This window comes from Vulpes vulpes, chromosome 13 (assembly GCF_048418805.1).
Source record: "Vulpes vulpes isolate BD-2025 chromosome 13, VulVul3, whole genome shotgun sequence".
NCBI lineage: Eukaryota > Metazoa > Chordata > Mammalia > Carnivora > Canidae > Vulpes > Vulpes vulpes.
This window is the reverse complement of record NC_132792.1, coordinates 46,617,478-46,643,496: the sequence shown is the minus strand read 5'-3', so window position 1 is coordinate 46,643,496 and position 26,019 is coordinate 46,617,478. Positions and strand designations below refer to the sequence as shown.

Genomic DNA, 26,019 nt, shown 5'->3' with positions numbered 1-26,019 from the left:
TTAACCATCATAGTACTAGTAGTACTATACATAGCACTAGTGTGTGGATAAGTAAGTGAAACCAGTTGTGTGACTGTCAGAAAGAGAAGGTATATTCAGGATGAGAGAACCTATATGTGCAAAACTCTGTAAATGCAGAAATAAATAGTAACATGGAGATCACATATGTGTATGTATGTATATATAATTTATATATAATATATATATGATATATACAAATCACAGAGAGCTAGAATATTCAGATAGTTCTTAGTCAGTCATTTATTCTCAGCCTTTTTCCAGAGTTGCCACATATGGCATCATAAGTTGTGCACTGCATACATAGACTATGTGACTGGAGCTAACTGGAGTTGTGCAGTGCACAGCCTGCACCACACTTTTTAGCAGAGCTAGTGTATCCAGAAAGCACTCACACAAATAAGTAGAATGCAGAGGGGGCATGAATTGGGCATAAATTGAATGGAAGAGCAAAAGAAAAACAAGAATGGAAACATTAAATGGGATTCGTGCAAAAATGCAAACTTTGCTATAAGAGGGCTTCAAATTTGACTCTAAGTCTTTTATACCATAAAAATGGATGAATTCTTGGCTTTAAGGCAGATAAAAATGTCTCTTAATGGGCTTAGTAGAGAGACCACATATAAATGGTGAACACTATTCTCATATTTTTATGATAGATACAAAAACAAGTTTGCTAAAACAGTCATATGGTCCTCAGTAAAGGCTGCATGTCACTCTAAAATTCACTTCAGTAAGAATAATTCTGTAGGTGAGGAGGGGCATCAATATGATGTGTTCCAGGTAATTTATTTTCTCTTTGTTGCACCTAGAATATACACAGTACAAATAATCCCCTTAAACATTGCTTTTCTCAGCTGGACTTTTGATAGTCTTTTTTATGAGTTTGCGATTGTACAGAACATTATGCCTTAGAGCCTATCATGTGGGAGAATGTAAGGCATTCACTGTATAAATTGAAAAGCAAAAGAGAAATTAGAGGTAAATTAGGAGTGTTTAGAAAGGCCATATTCCATAATGAGCAAGATATAAGGCTAACTTCTCTGACTATAAAGATGATTAACATCTATCCATTAATTGCTTATAATCGAGGAGTGGGATAAGTGTGGGTGATGGGTGTTAGAGTAGCAAATACAGTAATATTACTAGCTAATATTTTTGAGTGCTTACTATGAGTTAGGTATTTTTCTAAGGTCTTTTTTTTTTAGTTCTTTATTTCGTTTAAAGATTTTATTTATTTAAGAGAAAAGAGATTTTATTTATTTAAGAGAGAGTGCAAGTAGGGGAGGGGCAGAAGGAAAGGGAATGAGAGAGAATCTCAAGCAGGCCCCATGCTCATTGCAGAGCATGAGGCGGGGCTCAATCTCACAACCTTGAGATATGACCTGAGCTAAACCCAAGAGTCCAATGCTTAACGGACTGAGCCACCCAGGGACCTTCTACATTCTTTTTTATGTATTAATACATATAATGCTTTCCAACCCTATGGGATAGTTATATATTATTATTAATCCATTTTGACTGATGAAGAAATGAAGTCTTAGCTGAGTAACTTCCCCAGAGTCACACAGCTCATAAGTAAGTTGTAGAGTTGGGATGCAAACTCATATAAAGTTTTTTTAAAAAGGTAAATGCAGTTCAAATTGGCAGATGCAGGGTTCCTGGGTCGCTCAGTTCATTAAGTGTCTGACTCTTGATTTTGGCTCTGGTCATGATCTTGGGGTTGTAAAGTAGAGCCCTGCATCGGGCTCCATGCTCAGTGGGGAGTCTGATTGGGATTCTCTCTCTCCCTCTCCCTATGTCCCTCCCCCTGCTCGCACTCTCTCTCTCTAAAATAAATTAATAAATTGTGAAAAAAACCTCAAATGGCAAATGCTTTAAATGTAAAAAATGAGAATGTTTCCTAAAATAAAGATATTTTTGGTTTAAAAGCATTTTTTTTTTCTGTGTAGAATCATTTCCTGGAATAGAAATAAAACTCTCTTTGAGTATAGTCAATGGAAATGCTGAGTGGGAGATTAAAACTTCAAATGTCTGTTCTCATTAAGCAAATTTCCAAGTGGATTATATTCAGAGGGCAGGAGGTTAGATCATCTGTGTAGCTTTTTTCTGAGATACTCTTTTATCCTTTTCATTGTTATTGGAAAACATTTCGTTGCTTGAAAATTTTTACCACTTCACTAAAAATAAATTCTAACAAAACTTTTGTAGGTGAGCAAATATCAGAGGATGTTCTAGTGTCACCTCTGCCCAAGCTGCTTGCTCTTTGCAGATACTTTGATATTCATAAAACCACTGCAAGGCAAACACACGTTAGCCTAGAATTTTTTTTTTAATAGCTTGAGACAAATCTGTATGTGTGGACTTTCATCAAAGTTAGAGAGTTTAGATTTCACTGATACAAACCCCAAAGCCCTTTTTCCCCTAGCAGGTCTTGATAATAGAGTTCCTCTGGCCTCAGAGGAGGTGGATGAACAATGAAGAATCTAGGTAAAGATTCTAAGGATGTGGAAAGGAAAACAAGAATAATATGTACATTTTATTCCATGCCCTGTTTACTGGTATACTTTCAAGTGCTCAGGAGAATACTCTTCAATTTATACTCTGGCTAAAAATACCATATCAAACATACTATATATTAGCTTATCTAAGAGTTTTTTTGGAGTCAAAATAACTAACAATGACCTATATTAATGACCACACTAATATGGTGATGTAAGTTCTTACCTATACCTATTGACATAATAACTGAGGTCCAGAATTCATGAATCAACTTATTAGACAACATATACTATGAGTTTCATTGTTAAAATTCAAATGTAAGACCAGAGTTGATTAATCAAGAGACCTTTTCTTTACACTTGAACTCTATTGCTGCCAATGAAGTCATTGGTGTTATTTTAATGACACATATTTATTTGCCCATGGACTTTAGAAAAAATAAATGAGGAAGCTGGTCAGGCTGGCATGATAAGCTACGTCAACATCTGACTGTTAGAATCTGGACTTCATCTCTGCTGTTCCAAATGTGGTAAGGAACCTTGATTTTCATAGAATTAGAGACACCAGACAAAGTTACTTTAGGAGGTATCCTTAGGATATTTGAATACATGTTTTAATAATGGTACTGATAATAGAGTTGTTCACAGGAATATTGTGAAACTTAGATGAGGTTTCCTTTTTGCTTTAAGTAAAAAGTTGCTTCACAATCTAAGAGATGGTCTACAAAAGGATGTAGTGAAAATACAAATACGTATTTTTAATACTGAAAGTATTTACAGGTTTGCGATAGGAAAAAACAAATGAAGAATTTTCTTTCTCAATATTAACCAAGATTTCTTACCCTTGCTCATGTTCTAGTGAAGCTGCTCTTTCTGTCTTTAGGGAAAGGGGCTGAGGGTGGCATCAGGCCACGAGGGGTAAGCGATAAGAGAATTAGTCTGATGAAGAGTAAGAACATGGAATTAACATCGTTGAACTAGAAGTATTCTCTGGTACTCCTATTTTAAAAACTGAGTGTTCAGGAGAAATAGGGAAACATGAGGGAAAAAAGTTTAAAATTATTTTTTCAAAAATCTGGCCTTTTCACAATGACATAAAGTAAATATCAAAAAAGCATCCTGGGAATGGATGATTTGACCAATAAAACCAGTGAAACATTAGAATTTAAATATTTTAAATGAAGATTACACTATCTAAAACATGATGTAAGCACTGGGTGTTATATCATTGATAAATATGATAAATCATTGAATACCACATCTAAAACTAAGTATGTACTTCATGTTGGCTAATTGAATTTAAATAAAAAAATATAAAAATACATCAATGCCTAAATTCTACTCAATAATGTGTTACATATGATGAAAAAAGGATGGTGAAAAAAGAAATACAGAAGGTAAATAAATAATCACATTTATGAAAATAAATAGGTCCATAGAAAATTAATTCATTTAGAAAATGTTTATTGTGGACCTATTATTTTCCAGGCACTATTTAGAAAGAGTGTAAATTAAAACAACCTATTAAAATGCAAAACCAATGAGAATTAATAAAGTAATAGCAGTGATGGTAGGGAAAAATAGCTATACATTGCGTGTTGTATTGTAAATTGATTCAATTTTTCTGGAAAATAATCTGCCCATATTTTACAAGAGTTATAGAAATGTTTCTACCTTTTGACCTAGTTATTTCACTTTTGGGAATAAACCTCAAAGAGAAAAAGTAAAGTAATTTTATAAAGATAAACACAGCAGTGCTATTCTTAATAATAAAAATTGACGAAAAGGGCAAAAGGCTGAATGAATATGCATATTAATGACAAAAATGATTGTGTATTAATAAATATGCAAAGATAGAAAGATAATTAGATTCACTTATTTATCGAATAACTATTTATTAGGTACTGTGTGGGCCAGGCACTGCCCTAAGGGCTGGGAATTGAGTGCAGAACAAACCAAATGTGATGTCTGCTATTGTCCCTGGAAACCTGTGCCTTTGTGCAAAATAGAAAAATGTAGCTTTTCTGGGCACATACAGTCCTATGGGCACAAAGCCTGGCCAGAAAAATGCTCCCATTTGCAAAGTAAAGAGTACCTGTGCGTGAAGAAGAGCATGAAGAAGAGCATGAAGAAGAGGGATCATGAGTCAGGAGTGGAGTATGGTCCCTCACTGGACATCCTGATGCAGAGCACAAATGGCACAATCATTCCTGGTGCTTACAATTCACAGTAGTCCTGGTGCTTACAATTTAGTGAGGAAGAAAAACATCAAAGAAATAAATGCACCAGTGAGGACATAATTAGAATGATAAGCTCTCAGAAAGAAAGGAATATAGTCTGACGAGAGCACACAGCAAGGAGAACTGGGAGGTTCCTGTAGTGAGAATAGGAAGTTCTGAAAGAAGCTGAGATTAAGTAAAGGAGGCGAGAAAGTGTCCAGACAGAGGTATCAGCATGTGTGAAAAACTCCCCATGGTCATAGGGCATGTGATATATTCAGGGAACTGAAGTTTGAACTAAAGAGAGCACAGGGAGTGGGGTGCAATGTGAAGCAGAGATGTGGGCAGTGGCTAGCTTCTGTAGGATCTTGTAGGCCAGGATAAGGACTTTGTTCTTATTCCTAAAAACAGTATAAAAGCATTAAATTGTTTTAAGCACAAGGGCAGGGACATGATCATATCTGTGGGTTTCCAAAAGATCTCTCTGGCTGCAGAGTGGAGACTGGATTGCAGAAGATGTGGGTACTGGAGTAGGAGATGCAGAGTAGGCCACTAAAGTTGTCTAATGAGAGGTGGAGGTGGTTTGGACCAAAGCAGGACCAATGGAGATGGTAAGATGCAAATGATTGGAGACATACCAAGAAGGTAAGATTGATAGGTCTTGGAGGTGCACTGGCCATGTAGGGTGAGTAGAGGGAGGTGTCAAGCATGCCTTTTTATTTCCCAGTAAAAAATTTTAAATTTAACAATTTAAGGAGTTCTGTATTTTTTTTCCCTAGGGCTGCTTTAACAGACTGCCACAAAACCAGTGACTTACAAAATAAAAATGTATTCTCTCACAATTCTGGAGGCCTGAAGTCCTAAATCAGGGTATTGGGAATGCTGGGCTCCCTCCAAAGAATCTACGGAAGAATGTTTTCTTGCCTCTTTCACTCCTGGTGGCTCCAGGAATTCCTTGGCTGTGACTACATAATTCCAATTTCTGCCTCAGTCTTCAGATGGCCTTTCTCTCATCCTCCTGTGTCTGTGTGTCTTCCTCTTCTGTCTCAAGTGAGGACACTTATCATTTGATTTATGGGCCATCCAGATAATTGAGAATGATCTTGTCTTGAGATCTTTAACTTAATTACATCTGTAAAGAGGCTTTCCCCATCCTCAAGTAAGATTACATTCATAAGTTCCAGAGGTTAGGGCATGGATGTATCTTTGTGGGGGTCACCATGCAACCACTACAGGCATTATGTGAATAATCCTTTATATATCCTATAGTAGGGACTACCAGGATTGACATTGTGCACATATTATTGTCTGCATGTGCCATTTGAGGAGCGCTGAAATCTTTCCTCAGTTCCCAAATAAGCTCAAGAAATCCAGGGGATATTGGTCATTTTGAAGCCTTCTACTCTAAAATCTTGTGTATACTCCATCATTGGATGCAATCCATATATTTCACCACCTGGTATTGGAATCTTTTATTTTCTTGTCTCATCTATTTGTAAGGCTCTTCAGGGAAGCAACTGTGTCTTGTTTGCCATTCTTGTTTACCATGTCATGCATAGCTTCTTTTCTTTTCTTTTCTTTTCTTTTCTTTCTTTTCTTTTCTTTTCTTTTCTTTTCTTTTCTTTTCTTTTTTCTTTTCTTTTCTTCTTTTTCTTTTCTTTTCTTTTCTTTCTTTTCTCTTCTTTTCTTTTCTTTTTTCTTTCTTTTCTTTTCTTTCTTTCTTTCTTTCTTTCTTTCTTTCTTTCTTTCTTTCTTTCTTTCTTTCTTTCTTTCTTTCTTCTTTTTTAAGGTTTTATTTATTTATTCGACAGAGAGAGACAGGGAGAAGGAGCTTGAGAGAGCACAAGCAGGGGAAGTGGCAGAGAGAAGCAGGTCCCCCACTGAGCAGGGAGCCTGACTTGAGGCTCAATCCCAGGATCCTGAGATCATGAACTGAGCTGAAGGCAGATGCTCAACTGACTGAGCCATCCAGGTGCCCCAGTGCATGGCACTTCACATTATGCTGTAAGGGATCCTGGATATAATTTTATACCTACAAATTATTTTTGAAAGGAGGCAGGATATCTATGAAAATCAATATTTATTGTATAGTTTTTTTAATTCTAGGTTCATTGAGAAACAATTGACATGCATCAGCGTATAAATTTAAGGCATACTGCATGATGATTTGATTTACATATATCATAAAGTGGTTACTACAGTAGGTTAACTTACATTCATCTGCTCATATAGGTACAATATAAAGAAAAGAAAGAAAAAAGGAAAAAAAAGGAAAAAAATTTTCTTGTGATGGGAACTCTTAGGATTTACTCTCTTAACAACTCTCCTACCTATCACACAGAAGCGTTAGCTGTAGTTATCATGTTGTTTATTACAACTCTAGTACCTATTTATCTTACAAGTGGAAGTTTGTACCTTTTGACCACTTTTCTCCAATTCCCTTTCCTCCCACTCTCTGCCTCTGGTAATCACAAATCTTTTTAATGAATATTTTCTTCTTTTATTTTTAAGATTCTACATATACCTGAGATCATAGAATATTTTTCTTTCTCTGTCCTGACCTATTTCACTTAGCATAATGCCTTCAGGGTCCATCCACATTATTACAAAAAGCAAGATTTCTTATAGCTGAATAATATTCACATATATATGAATATAACTTCTTTATCCACCCATCATTGGATTCTTAGGTTATTTCCATAGTTTGGCTATTGTAAACACTGTTGCAATGAACATGAAGTTGTAGTTATCTTTTTGAGTTAGTGTAGCTATATTTATATCAGACAAAATAGACTTTAAGTTAAAAATGGTAAAAAGGAGACAAAGAAGGTCATTATAAAACAATTAAGGGTTAGTGTATCGAGACATCATTGTATCCTATAATTTCTGTAGGCTTTTTCCCACTTTTTCCCCTCTTTTTTCTCTTTGCTCTTCTGGGTAATTTTCAAAGTCGTATCCCATAGATCACACTGATACTTCTGTGTGGTTGAATCTATTTTTGAAACTGTCTATTGAATTCTTCAGTTCAATTACTGTGTTTTTCAATTCATGTATTTGTTTTTTTTATCATTCTATTTCTTTGGTTGAACTTCTTATTTTGCTTATGCATTGTTTTCCTAATTTTGTTTAATCGTGTATCCATGTTTCCTTGTAGTTCGCTGAACTTTCTTAAAAGGATTATTTTGAATTCTTTGTCTGACAGTTCATAGATCTCTGTTTCTTTAGGATCAGTTATTAGAGCTTTATTAATTTCCTTTGGTGTTGTCATATTTACCTGATTTTCCATGATCCTTGAGTTCTTACAATATTATCTGCACATTTTAATAATTGGGCTCCAATTCCAGACTTTGTAAGTTTGCTTTGTCAGAGACAGTTCTTCACTAGTCAGTTCAGTTTGGGTTTCTGGGTGTCTGCTGGTATGTCCTTGGGCAAGTGTGTCCTGCTATTACAGTCAATTTTTATGTGCTGCCACTGTTCAAATTCTAAGGATGGAGATGGGGGATTGTGCCACTGGCTGAGAACAGTTGGACAGGACTGCTGGCTTGGTTTCCTATCCAAGTGAAGCTGTAGGATGGGCTCCAGGGTTGCCTGGATTCTCTGGTCCCGTTTATTAGATGGCCTGGACTGGGTATACTATTCAGTAGTAGGTGGTGCTATTAGCTTCCCTGATATAACACGGCAGCAGGATGGGACCCAGTTTATTGTTTGGGGACCTGAATCAGGTCAGAGTGTGTACTGAATTCTTTGGTTAGGTGGCCACTGATTTTTCTCTTTAGATGGGGGAAGTTCTGGGCCATGTTCTCTGTTCAAGTGTCACTTGTACACAGGGAAGCTGAATGGGCTATGTAGCTTCCTGCGTGCTCTGGTTGGGTTCCCTAGTTGCATAGACTAAAGGCTGTAGTCAGCAATAAACAGGGGTGTGAATTAGATTCTCTGAGCACACCAGGAAAAGCAGCTCTAAAGTAGGTACAGATCATTGTTTGAGAACTCAAGCCAACCTGCACCCCAAGTTCCCTAACTGAACAGGGCCATTGGCTTGGCTTTGCCAACTATCAGCTCTGCCTGCCTACTTTGATTGAGTAGCTTGAGTGCCACTGGGCCAGCGCAGTTTCCAGGTATTGTCTCCAAGCCTTATTGGTTAGATGGGACCAGAAAGCACTCTCCACAGCAAGTGGGGCTATGTCTTAGCTCTCTTGCTGGAGTGGGAGGGAAAGGGACTGCTCTAGGCTATTCTAAATTTCCTCAACGGGCTCTGTGGGGGAGGAGAGCTACCTTCAGCCTGGACTGTGAATTAATCCCCCTGCCTGTGCTTATCATGGGAATGCCCCATGCCTAGGACTGGCTTTTCTGGGGGGGTGTTCAGCTCTTTCTGCTCACCTCTTGCCTTGGATACCACTACCCACACTGCTTCCAGGAGTTGTCACTAGCCCTTCTGGCCAGATGGGTCCAAAGACTCTCCATGGCGGGTCATACTGATTCAGCTCCTTGCCTGGATGAGGGCAAATGGGGCCCTAAGGCTTGCAAACTTCTTTGTTTGAGTATTAGACTCAGACAAATCTGCATTTTGCTGAGTTCCCTGGTCAGAGTGCATTCCCAGTTTGGTTCTACAAAGCTTCTGGGTGGGATTACTAATTGGGCATGGCAGGTATGAATTCCACTTGCTGGCTCTTGCAAGCCACTCACCTCTTCTCCATCACAGTCCAGATTCCCAGGAGTTGAAACTCACAGATTCTCCTTCACTTCCTGTGGTGAAAGATCAGAGTACGGGCTCCCACAATGCTTGGGGAGTGTTTGTCCTTCTTGGATTCTCTTTTCACAGTGGAGAAACTGGAGGCTCTGGGGAGATCTCTGCAGGGTGCTATGCTGGCCTTGGGGAGGGGCGATGTGGTCACTCTCTGCGTAGTCACTTCTCTTACCCTTCTAATGCAATATTTTGGTTTCTGTGGTGCAGAGGGTGTTTCAGCTTCACCCATGTGTTCTAGGATTCTCTCAGTGGTGTCTGGTTTTCTAATAGTTCTTATTTATGCTTATGACAGGGAGCAAGGTCAGGAAGAACTTACCTTGACACCTTGATGATGTTACTGGCCTACTGTATTATTTTTATTATTTTTATGTAGCTGCTGGTGAAATGAAGATAGAAGGTTCTTTTTTTTAAATATTTTATTTAGTTATTTATTCATGAGAGAGAGAGAGAGAGAGAGAGAGAGAGAGAGAGGCAGAGGCACAGGCACAGGCAGAGGGAGAAGCAGGCTCCATGCAGAAGCCCGATGTAGGACCCCCATCCCGGGACTCCGGGATCATGCCCTGACCCAAAGGCAGGCACTCAACTGCTGAGCCACCCAGGCATCCCAAAGATGGAAAGTTCTAATTCTTATGTTTTAATAGCTTCATCTGTTGGGGAGATCCCTCTGGACAAATTAGGTATAAATCAATGGTAACTACCATAGTAAAGTCATGAATAAAATAGTATGGAAGCATAGAACAGGGAGCAACTAGTTGTTTTGGGGTTGGTTAGAAATGGCTTCAGGAAGGTGACCCTTGAATTGAGTCTTGAAGAGTGAGTAGATATTTTCCAGGGGGAGGACATTCCAAAGAGATATGAAACCAGTAAGGAATTCTATTGAAATCACAATAGCGGGCAGCCCGGGTGGCTCAGTGGTTTAGCGCGGCCTCCAGCCCAGGGCGTGATCCTGGAGACCTGGGATCAAGGCCCACGTCGGGCTCCCTGCGTGGAGCCTGCTTCTCCATCTGCCTGTGTCTCTGCCTCTTTCTCTCGGTGTGTCTCTCATGAATAAATAAATAAAATCTTTAAAAAAAATCACAATAACAATACCAATAGAAAAAGTTCAGGTGCGTTTCAGGAATGGTGACATGCAGAAGGAAGATAGGAAGTGGTTAAATACATTTGGTGAATAAAACTTGGCATCTAGGATACGCATAAGGAAAACAATGGAGTCTGAACTACTATAAGACCACCTTTTGGCAGACCCAAGGTCTGTCTATTAAAAGTGGGGTGTCTGCACTCTTCAGATATTAATTGGAAGTGTGGCCTGGGTTTTCTCCATGACAGGCTGTAAATCTATTTTAGCCAGAGGTTTGCTCTTTTAGATTAATATATAATGTCCTTGAAAGTCCTCAATTCTTTTCTTTCTTATTTTTTTTTCCTTAAAGAAAAGAACGTTCATTAAAAAGCTATATGATAGTGCTGGATGTAGTTAATTTTAACAAAGGTCACAGCATTTTTGAGTAGTAAACACCATCACCAGATCTTTCCAGTATCTAGATGTTTGGCAGGCATGCCTCCATCACTGGAATAAATAATAAGAGTTCCAGGGACGTATGACAGCTGTGGGCCTGTGAAGCCTGTGGGTATCTGGGAAGAGCCAGAACATCCCGTTTCTCCTCAACTATAGCCAAGAAAAGAATCAAGACAAAAAGCTGCCTTTTGCTTAAACCAACCAGGCTGTTTTTTTTTTTTTTTTAAACCAACCAGACTATTGAGCAAGTTTAGAGCTTGCCTTGTCTACTGGTTTCAATTTGGCCTTAGAAACCAAGTGGTAATAGATTTATTTGAGAAGCTACTGTCAAAACCTAAGATTCTTTTCAATTGCAGCTCAGCAGCACCTGGATTCTATTCCTAGAGTATTTCCTCCTGTGATGATAATATCAGCAATTAACACACTTGTATTTATAAAGCTTTATTCTTCAAGGAGTACTCAACCCTTGAGAGAGGTCAGCTAATTAATTTCTGTAATGCTTCAGATTAGACTGTTGCATGTTTTATGACCTTGAAGATTACAGTGGCTATTAAGTCACTAAAATATTAATTCACTTTTGCAAGGACTTCTAGTAAAGAAGCAATAGAAAATAAGCAAAAGACTAAAATATTGGACATTCTGAGAAACGTTTCCGTCATTGCCCCAAAGTAGGACCCTCACAGGAGTATCCATTCTATTTTAAGCAAGGAGAAAAAAAATAAAAAAAATAGAATCCACATTATCAGCAGAGAAATAATAGGCTTCAACATTCTAAGGAAATACACTAATATGAGGTCATCTGAAATTATCCATATCTCTGGAATGCTGAAGATAACTTCTTAGCGGCTCTGAAGTCAGAGTTTGGATAAATATCTTTCTTCTGTGGTCTGGTAGAAAGATCACTGGACCCTGATCCACAAAACTCAGGTGTGAATGTTGTCTCTTCCACTTATTAGCTATATGATCCTGGGCAAGATAATTGGTGCCTTGAAGTTGCAATTTTCTCAATTCTGAAATTGATATATCAATAACTGCCTGATAGTACACTCTTCTCTTCACCTTAAGAGCCCGCATCCTAGTACCAAGACTCCATCATATTTTATTGGAAACACTACAACTGACTTTTAATTGGTTTCCTCTATTTTATTCTTGTTCTTCTACTGTCTCTTCTCCACATAGCTGTTGGAGTGGTCATTTGAAATCATAATTCAAACTGTATCATTCTTTTGCCTAAAATCCTCAACTGGTATCCATTTATATTTAGAGTAAAATACAAATTCCTTACCATGGCCTAAAAGACCTGTATTGTGTTGTTTACTTCCTTGGCCTACTCAAAATTGCTCTCTTAACCCGACTTTAAGTTTTCTAACAATCTGACAACTACTAACCTTTTCTTTCAGCATTCATTCACATGTATACATATTCAACATGTACTGGGTATTTACCCTATGCCAGGCACTGATTAGGTCCTGGGACTAAAGAGCTGAATGAGCTAGGTCTTTGTGGGAAGAAGGGATAAGTAGAAATGTGAAAATCATTATACCAATGCTCTCAGAACAATAAAACCTTTGCCAAGTTTAAGCAGGAGCCTTAGTTATTTATGACTTAAGATTTTTCTTTTATGACAAATAATAGACTTCAATACTTATAATGTGTCTTTAAAATACCTGATTTCTCCAAACACTGCTCCAGCTTTCAGAGTAACCAGAACTTGGGCACCATCAGAACCTCCAAGAACTTGGACTTCTCCTTGCTTGATGATATACATTTCCTTGCCAATTTCTCCCTGTATGCCAAATATAAAGAGGAAATGGTAGTCACTTAACTCTTGACAATTATGTCCCAAATGAAGAAATATAAGCTCTTACGAGGAATAAATGTAAGCAGGAAAGCAAAAAATATCAATGTAAAAGTAATGATCTTAAGACTTGAGGTAGTTATAGACATTGGTTGCACATATCATGTGAACAAAAATGATTAGGAAAGTGACACTTCCCAACATATAAGCACTGTATGCTACCACTGGACAGGTGAAGATGTTTCAGTCAGCACATTGTTTCAGGAATGGATATGGGTAGAGGAAATAAGAGGTTGCAAGCATAATCACTCAGGCTTTGATGTTCACTGCTATGCTTTGAGGAAGGTGCTTGGTGTATCAAAAGGGCATAGGCTACAGCCATTCAAAGGCTAACTCTACCCTTCTGCCTATAACATTGATGTCTGAGCACAGCAAACCTTTCAGCTATTTTTCTTGTTCCATATTGAAAGGAAAGTGTTAATGCATCAATTGTTTTACTCAGTCTTGCTTATCTCTGGGGATTCTTGGAGCCACGGCAGTGACACTTGTTCAAGTCCTGAGAACTAAGCTCCTGGAATGTTCACATAGTCACTGGTTAATAGTGTTATTGTGTATGCCTGGGGCAGTGTGATAGGATGTACCAGGCTGTCAACATTGTTTAATATAAACACAAAAATTTATGATGTATATTTGGTATCTGGTTTGGAGTCTGAATCATGGCTAGTCATGTAGCTATGTGATCAGTATCATTTAACAAGCTTTGACCTCTGATGGCCTTCCCTCAGTGGAGACATTTTGTTTTTCTCTTTAGGTCTACAGCGGGAGAGAAAAATGTGTCCTTATGACCCTCTCAGAAGTAGGACCTAGGAAGCATGCACCTGATTTTTCTAGTCTTTGTCTACATATAACTTTTTATTCCTATCCTGCACTATATGCTTTGCTATAAGAAATCTTAAGCTATATATGTAACTTTATGTTGAATCGTGCAAATCACTAAACTAATGGGTGGCTGCGGGACCCCCCTTTTTGTGTGGGACCCTTTGAACATCTCTTTTCACTCCAAGATCCAAAAAAAATTAATATGTCTTACAAGAGACCTAAATAGCATTTGGGTGAAGAAAAAGTGTTAAATTCTAAATAAGCCAGTTTGTATAATACTAGGCAAACTATTTGGATAATAACACCTGTAAGTCTTAGTGAATTGGATTTTGATTACCTTGAGATATAAAATAATATCATGAATACAATAAATTTACTTACTTGGTTCAGGAAGGGACTGGATTGTTGTTTTTTTTAAAATTTTTTTATTGGAGTTCAATTTGCCAACATATAGCATAACACCCAGTGCTCATCCCGTCAAGTGCCCCCCTCAGTGCCTGTCACCCAGTCACCCCAACCCCTGCCCACCTCCCCCTTCCACCACCCCTTGTTCATTTCCCAGAGTTAGGTGTCTCTCATGTAGTCTCCCTCTCTGATATTTCCCACTCACTTTCTCTCCTTTCCCCTTTATTCCCTTTCACTATTTTTTATATTCCCCAAATGAATGAGACCATATAATGTTTGTCCTTCTCCGATGGACTTACTTCACTCAGCATACTGCCCTCCAGTTCCATCCACATTGAAGCAAATGGTGGATATTTGTTGTTTCTAATGGCTGAGGAATATTCCATTGTATATACAGACCACATCTTCTGTATCCATTCATCTGTCGATGGACATCATGGCTTCTTCCACAGTTTGCCTATGGTGGACACTGCTACTATAAACATTGGGGTGCAGGTGTCCTGCCATTTCCCTGCATCTGTATCTTTGGGGTAAATCCCCAACAGTGCAATTACTGGGTCATAGGGTAGCTCTATTTTTACCTCTTTGAGGAACCTCCACCCAGTTTTCCAGAGTGGCTGCACCAGTTCACATTCCCACCAACAGTGCAAGAGGGTTCCCCTTTCTCCACAGCCTCTCCAACATCTGTTGTTTCCTGTCTTGTTAATTTTCCCCATTCTCACTGGTGTGAGGTGGTATCTCATTGTGGCTTTGATTGGTATTTCCCTGAGGGCAAGTGATGCGGAGCATTTTCTCATGTGCTTGTTGGCTATGTCTATGTCTTCTTTGGTGAAATTTCTGTTCATGTCTTTTTCCCATTTCATGATTGGATTCTTTGATTCTTTGCTGTTGAGTTTAAGAAGTTCTTTATAGATCTTGGATACTAGCCCTTTATCTGATAGGTCATTTGCAAATATCTTCTCCCATTCTGTAGGTTGTCTTTCAGTTATATTGACTGTTTCTTTTGGTGTGCAGAAGTTTTTTATCTTGATGAAGTCCCAATAGTTCATTTTGCTTTTGTTTCCCTTGCCTTCATAGATGTATCTTGCAAGAAGTTGCTGTAGCCAAGTTCAAAAAGGGTGTTGCCTGTGTTCTCCTCTAGGATTTTGATGGATTCTTGACTCACATTTAGATCTTTCATCCATTTTGAGTTTATCTTTGTGTATGGTGTAAGAGAATGGTCTAGTTTCATTCTTCTACATGTGGCTGTCCAATTTTCCTAGCACCATTTATTGAAGAGACTGTCCTTTTTCCAGTGGATAGTCTTTCCTGCTTTGTCGAATATTAGTTGACCATAGAGTTGAGGGCCCATTTCTGGGTTCTCTGTTCTGTTCCATTGATCTATGTGTCTGTTTTTGTGCCAGTGCCACACTGTCTTGATGATCAGAGCTTTGAAGTACAACTTGAAATCTGGCATTGTGATGCCCCCGGCTCTGGTTTTCTTTTTTAATATTCCTCTGGCTATTCGGAGTCTCTTCTGATTCCACACAAATCTTAAGATGATTTGTTCCAACTCTCTGAAGAAAGTCCATGGTATTTTGATAGGGATTGCATTAAACGTGTAAATTGCCCTGGGTAGCATTGATATTTTCACAATATGAATTCTTCCAATCCAGGAGCATGGAATATTATTCTGTCTCTTTGTGTCTTCCTCAATTTCTTTCAGAAGTGTGCTGTAGTTTTTAGGGTATAAATCCTTTACCTGTTTGGTTAGGTTTATTCCTAGGTATCTTATGCTTTTGGGTGCAATTGTAAATGGGATGGATTCCTTAATTTCTCTTTCTTCAGTCTCATTGTTAGTGTATAGAAATGCCACTGATTTCTGGGCATTGATTTTGTATCCTGCCACACTGCCAAATTGCTTTATGAGTTCTAGCAATCTTGGGATGCAGTCTTTTGGGTTTTCTAGGTAAGTATCATGTCATCTGCAAAGAGGGAGTTTGACTTCTTCTTTGCCAATTTGAATGCCTTTTATTTCTTTTTGTTGCCTGATTGCTGAGGCTAGGACTTCTAGTACTATGTTGAATAGCAGTGGTGGGAGCGGACAGCCTTGTCATGTTCCTGATCTTAGGGAAAGGCTCCCAGTGTTTCCCCATTGAGAATGATATTTGCTGTGGGCTTTTTAGATGGCTTTTAAGATGCTGAGGAATGTTCCCTCTATCCCTACACTCTGAAGAGTTTTGATCAGGAATGGATGCTGTATTTTGTCAAATGCTTTCTCTGCATCTAATGAGAGGATCATATGGTTCTTGTTTTTTCTCTTGTTGATGTGATCTATCATGTTGGTTGCTTTACGAGTGTTGGACCAGCCTTGCATCTGGGGATAAATCCCATTTAGTCATGATGAATAATCTTCTTAATGTACTGTTGGATCCTATTGGCTAGTATCTTGTTGAGAATTTTTGCATCTGTGTTCATCAGGGATATTGGTCTATAATTCTCCTTTTGGTGGGGTCTTTGGTTTTGGAATTAAGGTGATACTGGCTTCATAAGATGAGTTTGGAAGTATTCTGTCCCTTTCTATTGTCCAAAACAGCTTTAGTAGAATAGGTATTGTTTCTTCTTTAAACGTTTGATAGAATTCCCCTGGGAAGCCATCTGGCCCTGAACTTTCGTGTCTTGGGAGGTTTTTGATGACAACTTCAATTTCCTCCCTGGTTATTGGCCTGTTCAGATTTCCTATTTCTTCCTCTTCCAGTTTTGGTAGTTTGTGGTTTTCCAGAAATGTGTCCATTTCTTCTAGATTGCCTAATTTATTGGCGTATAGCTGTTCATAATATGTTTTTAAAATCGTTTGTATTTTCTTGATATTGGTTGTGATCTCTCCTTTTTCATTTGTAATTTTATTAATTTGAGTCTTTTCTCTTTTGTTTTTAATAAGGCTGGCTAATGGTTTATCTATCTTATTAATTCTTTCAAAGAACCAACTCCTGGTTCTGTTAATCTGTTCCACAGTTCTTCTGGTCTCAATTTCATTGAGTTCTGCTCAAATCTTTATTAACTCTCTTCTTCTCCTGGGTGTAGGTTTTATTTGCTGTTCTTTCTCCAGTTCCTTTAGGTGCAAGGTTAGCTTGTGTATTTGAGTTTTTTCCAATTTTTTGAGGGATGCTTGTATTGCGATGTATTTCCCTCTTAGAACTGCTTTTGCTGTATCCCAAGTATTTTGAACGGTTGTATCTTTATTCTCATTAGTTTCCATGAATCTTTTTAATTCTTCTCTAATATTCTGGTTGACCTTTTCATCTTTTAGCAGGATTATCTTTAACCTACACGTGTTTGAATTTCTTCCAAATTTCTTCTTGTGATTGAGTTCAAGTTTCAAAGCATTATAGTCTGAAAATAAGTAGGGGACAATCCCAATCTTTTGGTATCAGTTGAGACCTGATTTGTGACCCCAGTCTATTCTGGAGAAAGTTCCATGTGCAGTTGAGAAGAATGTGTATTCAGCTGTGTTTGGATGTAAAGTTCTGTGAATACCTGTAAAATCCAACTGGTCCAGTGTATCATTTAAAGCTCTCGTTTCTTTGGAGATGTTGTGCTTAGAAGATCTGTCATTTGTAAAAGCGCTGTGTTAAAGTCTCAGGACTGGGTTATTTGTATTCACTAAATATTCTTGTTAGCCATGTTTTCAAAAGATTAGAATACATTGAAATTAACTCAGGATTAAACAATGTTGATTATAGTTTATGTTATATGATGGCTGAGACAATGTTTACTTTGTTCTAGCACCGAGCATAGGACTTATGATATAGGCACTCATTTATGAATGAGGGAAATATAGCTTAACCATTTTCTGGGAAGTTTTGAAGTCCTTTAATACAAAGGGTTGTTCTCCTCCCCACCCCCCTTTTTAAGATTTATTTATGTAGCTTTCTTCTTAATCATTATCTTGTTGATTCTCTGTTCTAATGTTTTCTTTTGATGAACTGGGGTTAGGAGATCTGAATTCCTGTGCCAGACATCTTACAGTAATGTGCCCAGATTTAGCCTCATAACCTTAATTAGATGTGGAATGCTGAGAATGCTCTGTTTTTTTTTTTAAACTTTTATAACAAGCCAGTGAACTTCTGATCACTTCATTAAAAGTTATAAAACACTCCTTGTGTCTTTAACATTTAGTTCCCCATCTTAGTTTCTTCATAGAAAATTAACGTAAAACTTAAGGTATCTTTAGATTCTCCTGAACAATCTGTTAGAGCCTAAGTTACCTTTTGTGTCAGTATGTACATAATATTCCAACTCACAACCCTTAATTCCTCTTCCCTCCCCCCCCCCCTTTTTTTTTAGAAAAAAAAAAAAGAAAAAAAAAGTGAGGGGAGGGGCACAAGTGAGGGGAGGGGCAGAGGGAGAGAATCTCAAGGAGACGCCCTGATGAGTGCAGAGCCCCACAAAGGTCAGATATTCAACTGATTGAGCCACTCAAGCACCCTGGTTGTGTTCCTTTCCTGAACAATAATTCTTGTCATATTATAATTGTTAGGTTAAATTTCAGACTCTACCTCTTAGTTAATATCTGTGACACTGAATTTCTCATTTTATCTTCCCATTACTTTTATGAGGAGGGTAAGGGAAGACTATTATTTCCATTTTATAGTAAGAAAAATAAAGGCACAGGTGAGGCCAGTTGACTAGCCAAAGCTCTATGACAATAATTAGAAGCAAAAGGAAGCCTAGAATATGCGTCTCCTAACTGCAATGCAAGAAGTATTTTTAAATTTTGCATTGTGCAGAATATTAAGCATGTATTTATTCATAAAGATAGATCAAAGTAGAAATTCCAAGACAGATGGATCTTATTATAGTTATTTCCATAATATCAATGTTAATAACAACACATTACATTTGCATAGTATTTTAAAAAATCATAAGAATATCTGATATTTACATTGTTTCTTATTTCAGTACCTGCATTTGCTATATCAGAACATGCTACTTTATAACTGCAAAGCATCTTCATGGACCTTAACTCATTTAATTCTTGCAAAAATCCCAGTGAGGTCAAAGATATTTAAAAATTGGTAGCAGAGTCTTGAAAAGTTAAGTGTCTTGAGCAAATTTATAAGGTTGACAGATGATAGCATTAGAACTAGCAGCACCTATGTCATCTGACTTTAGAATATATATATAGATAGATCATATCTAATGATAAATCCAGTATCAATGCCAGTCTCTTAAAAACCAATAAAATAGCTATGAATTATTTAAAAAAAGTGTCTGAATATTAGTTTTCCAAGAGATACTCCAGGAAGAAATGATTATGAGAGGGTCATATTCCTTATTCTTTTCATGAAGTATTCTAAGGAACTGGAATGATTTTTCAAAGGCAGTTATTACAATTGGCTGGAAGTAGAAGTACATAATGGGTATTTAAATATAGTTCAGCACTTTTAATTATTTTTTAATGATCATTTCAATAATTTTCCAAGGAGGTCTGGCATAATCAACGAACCAAAACTTCCACGATTTCTTGCATATTTCTAGGCTAATTTAAGCCTTTCCTGCATGTTTAATTAGCATTCAAATGAGGTAGACATTCCTCAGAGAACAAGGTCTGACAGCATGTGCAAAATAAGATCAAACCAAGCTTTTGTGGTTGGTTTATGTACTAATTTGGAGGAAGTGTAGAAATGCAAGAGCTTCATGTAGAGTGAGGTAACCAGTGAGAGTACTTCAAATTTTCAGGGTTCCTGTGTAGAAGGAATATATTCAAGGCTAGCAGAGGCATTGTGACACTCAGATTAATTCTTACAGTTAATTCTAGGAAAATTCCCAAATACTCTTTCAAATAGCTCAAACTACCCATTCAGTATGTTTAGGACTCATCTTGAAGAATAGGCAGGTCAGCAAACTTAGTCCCTTAGTCCTAATTGATATTTCTTCAATTATTAAGGCAACTGCCAATAGAATGAGTTTTTTCCTTCCTGTTTCCTACAGTGATTTGTGGAAATGATAAGCAAAAACAAAACTGAATTTAACAACTTTTCATCTCTGTCAATATCTAATGAATTAAATCCTCTTCTTTTAAAAACAAAAGAAATGTGGTAGGTAGTCTCATGTCTTCTCATTTCTGCTATTCCTCTACTTACTCCTTTTCTTCCCGCATTTGTGTTCACTGATCTGTTTTTATTATTGAGTCTGGATTTATGTGAGGAAGAAATTAGAAATGAGAAGGCTGTATCCTACTCTGTATTTCACACTTTGTTAAGCAAATTTGCACTGCTTAGGGGCATGGGTGCTAAAGTTTCTATGAGTTATCTCAATTTCCAGTCCCTGCTGTTATTGGAACAAATTGAAAGGCTATTTTTGGTGCATTAAGGCCATGTCATTCCAAATGTACCACTGCCCCAAAGGGTTCCTTAATCTGAGCTGTGGTTTGTATTTCTCATTTCAATGAAAATGATTTCATATCACCCTACCTGCATACTTTTAACTTGGACTAATTTGTATGGGATTGCATATTCTTAGTTTCTGTTATATCACAATCTCTCCTCCATTTTTCCTCATTTACCTCTGATAGCTCCTTCTCTGATTCTTCTTTGACCTCCTCCATAAAGAGTGGTATTTTCCAAAGTTATAGGTCTTGGCTCTCTTCTTTTACCTTTCTTGAGCTTCTAATGAAGTTGGTTTCCAAATGTCAGTTCCCAAGATTTACCTCTAGTTCTATCCTCTCTCACAGACTAGACTGATTTCTACCTGTGCCTACCCAGATGCCTTCAAGTACCTTATACTCTTGACTTTTTTTACACCATCATCCCGGTTGATCACTTGCTTCCGTTCTGTGAATATGCCAACCTCTGTCCTGCCTCAAGGCTCTAAGTCTTCATGTAAGATGTTGTCCTCTCCATTTTATTACTAAAGAAATATTTCTCTATATATTTTATAAAGGTCATGGCTGACAGCCCGACAACCTCCCCGTTTCTCAACCCCCAAGTCTAAATAAGTGCTGTTGTCACCACGTACTTCTAGCAAATTCTATTTTTCCTTTATAGAAGTCAGCACATTTTGGAGTTATGCATTTATTTAATTTCATTTGTTTATTGTTTGTATCTTCCATCAGGCCAGTGATTCTCAACTTTCGCTGCATTTTTAGAATCATCTGGGAGCTTTCAAAAAATATTGATATGTGAGCTCCACCCAACCCACTGAATTGCTGGGGATAGAGACCAGACTTCTAATTTCAGGTGATTCTGATGTATACTGTGATTTAAATACCCTTGCACTAGACTGTAAGCTTTTGGAGGACATGAACCATACCCAGTACTCTGCACAGTGCTTGGCCGTAGTACTCAAAAATATTTATTGAGTGTTTTGAATAAATGATACTAAAGTGTTCTAACTTTTGACTTATTGTAGTTTCTATACTTCCTCTGCAGAGAGTTTCTCTTTCTGCCTTAGCTCATGCTAATTCTTTCCTCTATCTGGAAAGCCTATTTCTTCTTCTTTCTCTTGGTTCATGTAAATTCATTTATTTCATTTTTTTTTCTTAAGTAGCCTCCTTGTCCAGCCCAATACAGGGCTTGAACCCACAAATCTGAGATTAAGACCTGACTGAGCTGAGATCAAGAGCTGGATGCTTATATGACTAAGCTGCCCAGGCACTACCATGTAAACTCATTTTTTAAGACAAAGTTTAAATAGCATCAGTGTCCCTACTCTGTGTCCCGTAACAGTTTGTGCTTATGTCTACCATAGCACTTAACACATTATTTTGGAATGATATAAGTGATTCTTACCCTTACTTGCTTGTGAACTCCCCAGAGTTTTGGGTTATTTCTCATTTCTTTAAATTGTTCATCTTTCTCTACTTTTTATTTTGATTATTGATTTCACTACTGATTTAGACTCTCAAGGTATAAAACCCAAGGTTGGCATTCCTTCTCTCCTCCTTTAAGTTAGAAATCAGGGATGTGCAAAAATGTTCATTGTAGAGTTATTTATAATAGCAAACATTTGAAAATTGATTGTAATATATTCTATAGACTGTAATATTATGCAGCTTTAAAAAATAAGTTTAGATTACTGAATAGCAAATAAAATGTTCACATTATATATAGTTATATGACAAAATATAATATAGTATGATGTCAATTTTATAAAATAAGCTTTATCCATCAATCAGTATAAAAAGATAGACTGGAGTGTATGAATAGTGGTTATTTCTGGGTGGTGGAATTTCTGTCTGTATGCTTTTATGTGTTTTCCATTAAGAAAATAATGATAATGTATCACTTTTGTAATCATAAACATCGCATTAAAATTGGAAAGAATGTGGCATTAATTATCCACTAATTGGGAGAGCTAAGTGGAGGTAACCGATAGCTTGCTGAAGACATAAAAAGGGCAGAACCACCTTTCACTTCTCTTTTTTCTCCACTTTAAATATTTGGCATTAATGGTGTGTAATGATTGATGATTTACATTTATACAGTACAACTTTTCAGACTACCCACACTTATATCCTACAAGTAATGAAATCCATATTGTCTTGTTCCATTTTGAACTTTGAGAATACATTATTCTTTTATAAAACTGTATAATTATTTCTATATTATGGAATTCATCCCGGAAATTCTGTTTAAATATGCTCTTGACCTATGTCTGAACTCCTTAAATGTACTTATTTACTGGTTGTGCATTCGAAAGATAGCATGCACTCACCTTTTTGCAGACAAAGTCACCAGGCAAATAAACAGTGGATTTCAATCTTAGCAGCATGTCATAAATCATCTGTGTATCACAACCCTAAAGAAAAAAATAACAAAGAGAAAAATAGTTCTTACAGATACAGCTACAAAGACAACATTCCAAACAATTTTAAAATGACATGAAAATAGAGAGTAATAAAAGTTGTCTGTATTAACACTAAAATATTAATTGCCAATGGATAGGGACTTGTTTTGACCCAAAATTTGGAAAAAAAATACCTACAGTGTGAATGCAAGACTCTGGATCCTGGTCAAACAGATTTGGGTTTTAATCTTATTTCTACTGCCAATTACTATGGAATCTTTTCTAGTCTGTTAAATGGGAGTAAAAAGGGTGTATATCAGAACAGTAAAATTTTACTTATGTAAAACTTAACATAATGCTTAATGATAGCTCTTAATGATTATGGTAATATCATAGTGATAATAAATTGATTATTAGTATTAAGACTGACCTACATCAAAATAAAAATCTGAATATTTTTTTATAACTTCTTTCATACTATTGTTAAATATTATTTAACTTTCTAAGCTTGTATGTTTTTCTTCACCAACTTATTTATTATCTTCTTTTTTTTCTAAAGATTTTGTTTATTAATTCATGAGAGACAGAGAGAGAGAGGCAGAGACACAGGCAAAGGGAGAAGCAGGCTCCATGCAAGGAGCCCGATGTAGGATTCGATCCCAGGAATCCAGGATCACACCCTGAGCCAAAGGCAGGCGCTCAACCACTAAGCCACTCAGGCGTCCCTATTTATTATCTTCTTAAAGGCAGTGTAACTGTACATAATAGATACAAAAGCAACATCTGTTGAGTGAATGATGTTCATATCTACTTTAATAGTGTAAGAGATACATCTGATTTATTAGAATATATGCATATATTTGTGTTATGCCTAAAGAATCATAATTTATCTAAAAAAAGAATTATAATTTGTCTATATGAAAGGCTAAAGAAAAATTGATAGATGCTTCAAAAATATCACTTTACATAGTGGTTTTGCATATTTTGCTTTCACCAAATATTTTTACTTTTCTCTCAGAGCTGTTCACATGTAGCTGCTTTCCTTTTGTGGTTGGTCCTGCTTACCCCTTAGGGGAATTATTATTTTGTGGAAAACTAATCATGGTCAGTAGCAGAGGAAGGAGGAGGAGATGCAAAGGGCGTGCTCCCAATTTGTGGATTGGATAATCATTCTTTCAGCCATCACCAGTTTTTCAAAATGATTTCAGTTAACAAACACTTGACCTAGATCCATCTGAAATTCAGACTTCAGGGTTGCTTGACTGATAAGGAAAGTTAATAATTTATGATTGAAGTATCTTCACATAGCCATTGGTGAGGAGCATTCAAATGAAATTGAAGTTAGGATTTAAAAAATTTATGTGAGAAAGTACAGCTTTTGGTTATCCAGGATAGAAAAAAAAGGCCAAGGCTGACAGAAATACCTTCTTAATACAGCCCAACAAATATTGATGAAAAGCTGCTGTGAGCAAGCCTTTGTACATGGCCTTGGAGCTATGAAAGATGAAAGAGAGTAAGCTAGTTGGGATGATGTTTTAAGTAAACAGGCTGTAATTGATGGTAGAAGTGAATCATGTCATAAGACATTCCAGGTAAACATCCATAATACTTTTGAGAGGAGGGGTAGTTAATACTTCCTCAGAGTGGGGACAGGAGAGAGGGGGAGCATCAAGAAATTGCTCATGTGGATAATACAATTTGAGTCAGTTGAAGATGAGAATGATTTGTATTTGCAGAAACATAGAAAGATCCTTTTAGGTATAGGGAGATTTACCTTTTCTTTCCTTGTTATGTATTTGTTCTGTGCAAGGCATGTGAATTTTATTTATATTTGTTTCATTTTTACCATGTGTCATAGGTTGCCATATTTACTAAAGCAAATGATAAACATTAATTTCTTTCTAAAAATTGTGGTTATTTTTAGTAAAAATTCTCTAAATATATGGCTCATGTGTTTGATTTCTTTCTTTTTTAGATTTTGAGAGAGAGAGAGAGAGAGAGAGAAAGAGAATGAGGGTAGGTGTGAGCAAGCAGACTCCCATGCTGAGATTGAAGCAGGGCTCCATCTTATGACCCTGAGATCATGACTCTAGCTGAACTCAAAAGTGGGGTGTTTAATTGACTGAGCCACCCAGGCACTCCATCATGTGCCTGATTTCTGTTAAAGCTGTCATTAGTTCAGAGTAATTTCAGTTTGGAAACTGGTATTCTGATCACTCAGAACTCTTAGAAAAAACACAAATAAACTTTGTGTTCATCTTAGAATCTTCCCCACTAAAGAAAGTTCATGTTCTTGATGTTTTAGAGAAAACGTACTAGAAATATACTTGGAAGTTCTTAAGCATAAACATGTTTGGAATATCATTATAATAAAGCTAGCTCTCAATCATTCATAGCCATGGAGAAGAATAACACTTTAAATGATCAGAAACAGAAGATCTTTTTAAAAATTATTTATTTATTTATTCATGAGAGACACACAGAGAGAGAGGCAGAGACAGAGACACAGGCTGAGGGAGAAGCAGGCTCCATGCAGGGAGCCCGATGTGGGACTCGATCCTGGGAGTCTAGGATCATGCCCTGGGCCGAAGGCAGATGCTATAACCGCTGAGCCACCCAGGCATCCCAGAAACAGAAGATCTAAAAAAAAAACAAACCACTTTTCTTGTGCATTTTGATTTTTTTTGGCATTAATTTTTACAAACCTAATTATAATTTGTAGGCCTAAATAAAGTTTTCATTTCTTGAACAATTCCTATTGGAATGAACTTTGATGAAAATTCCCAGTTGTATTAAATTGTATTCATAGGAGTTATTAATGATTTTAAATGTTTTCCTGTGACCATAATTCTTGTTCTATAAATGCACAGAGATGTGTGTGGCAGTATTGTTTTCAGTACTGAAAAAATCGGAAACAACATAATGTCAATCTGTGGACAGATAAAAATATTGAAGATTTGCAGGCTGGAATACCATAGAGTGGTTAAAGTAGGTAAATCAGATCTTTCTCTGTATGACTGAACTTGACAAAAAATTGGGTTGCACACAAAGCAGCTGTAGAATATATTCAATATGACTCTAGCTATGAAAACACTACACAAAATAGTCATTGATGTTTGCATAGGTATAAAGTAAAATAAAAATGAGGACTGGAAGGATACTCTTGAAATCAT

The 26,019-nt window shown here is 36.9% G+C and overlaps 1 protein-coding gene across 1 annotated transcript in view; it reads right to left on the bottom strand.

Annotated features, from left to right (window-relative positions):
• The window catches only part of CNGB3 (cyclic nucleotide gated channel subunit beta 3), a 245,144-nt gene that overhangs the window by 11,355 nt on the left and 207,770 nt on the right, over nucleotides 1-26,019 (bottom strand). Inside the window, exons 16-17 of the mRNA XM_072734362.1 lie at nucleotides 22,775-22,858; nucleotides 12,663-12,781 (exon numbers count right to left, since the gene is read on the bottom strand). Of these exons, the coding sequence (XP_072590463.1) occupies nucleotides 12,663-12,781; nucleotides 22,775-22,858 (203 nt within the window). The remainder of the gene's footprint in view (nucleotides 1-12,662; nucleotides 12,782-22,774; nucleotides 22,859-26,019) is intronic.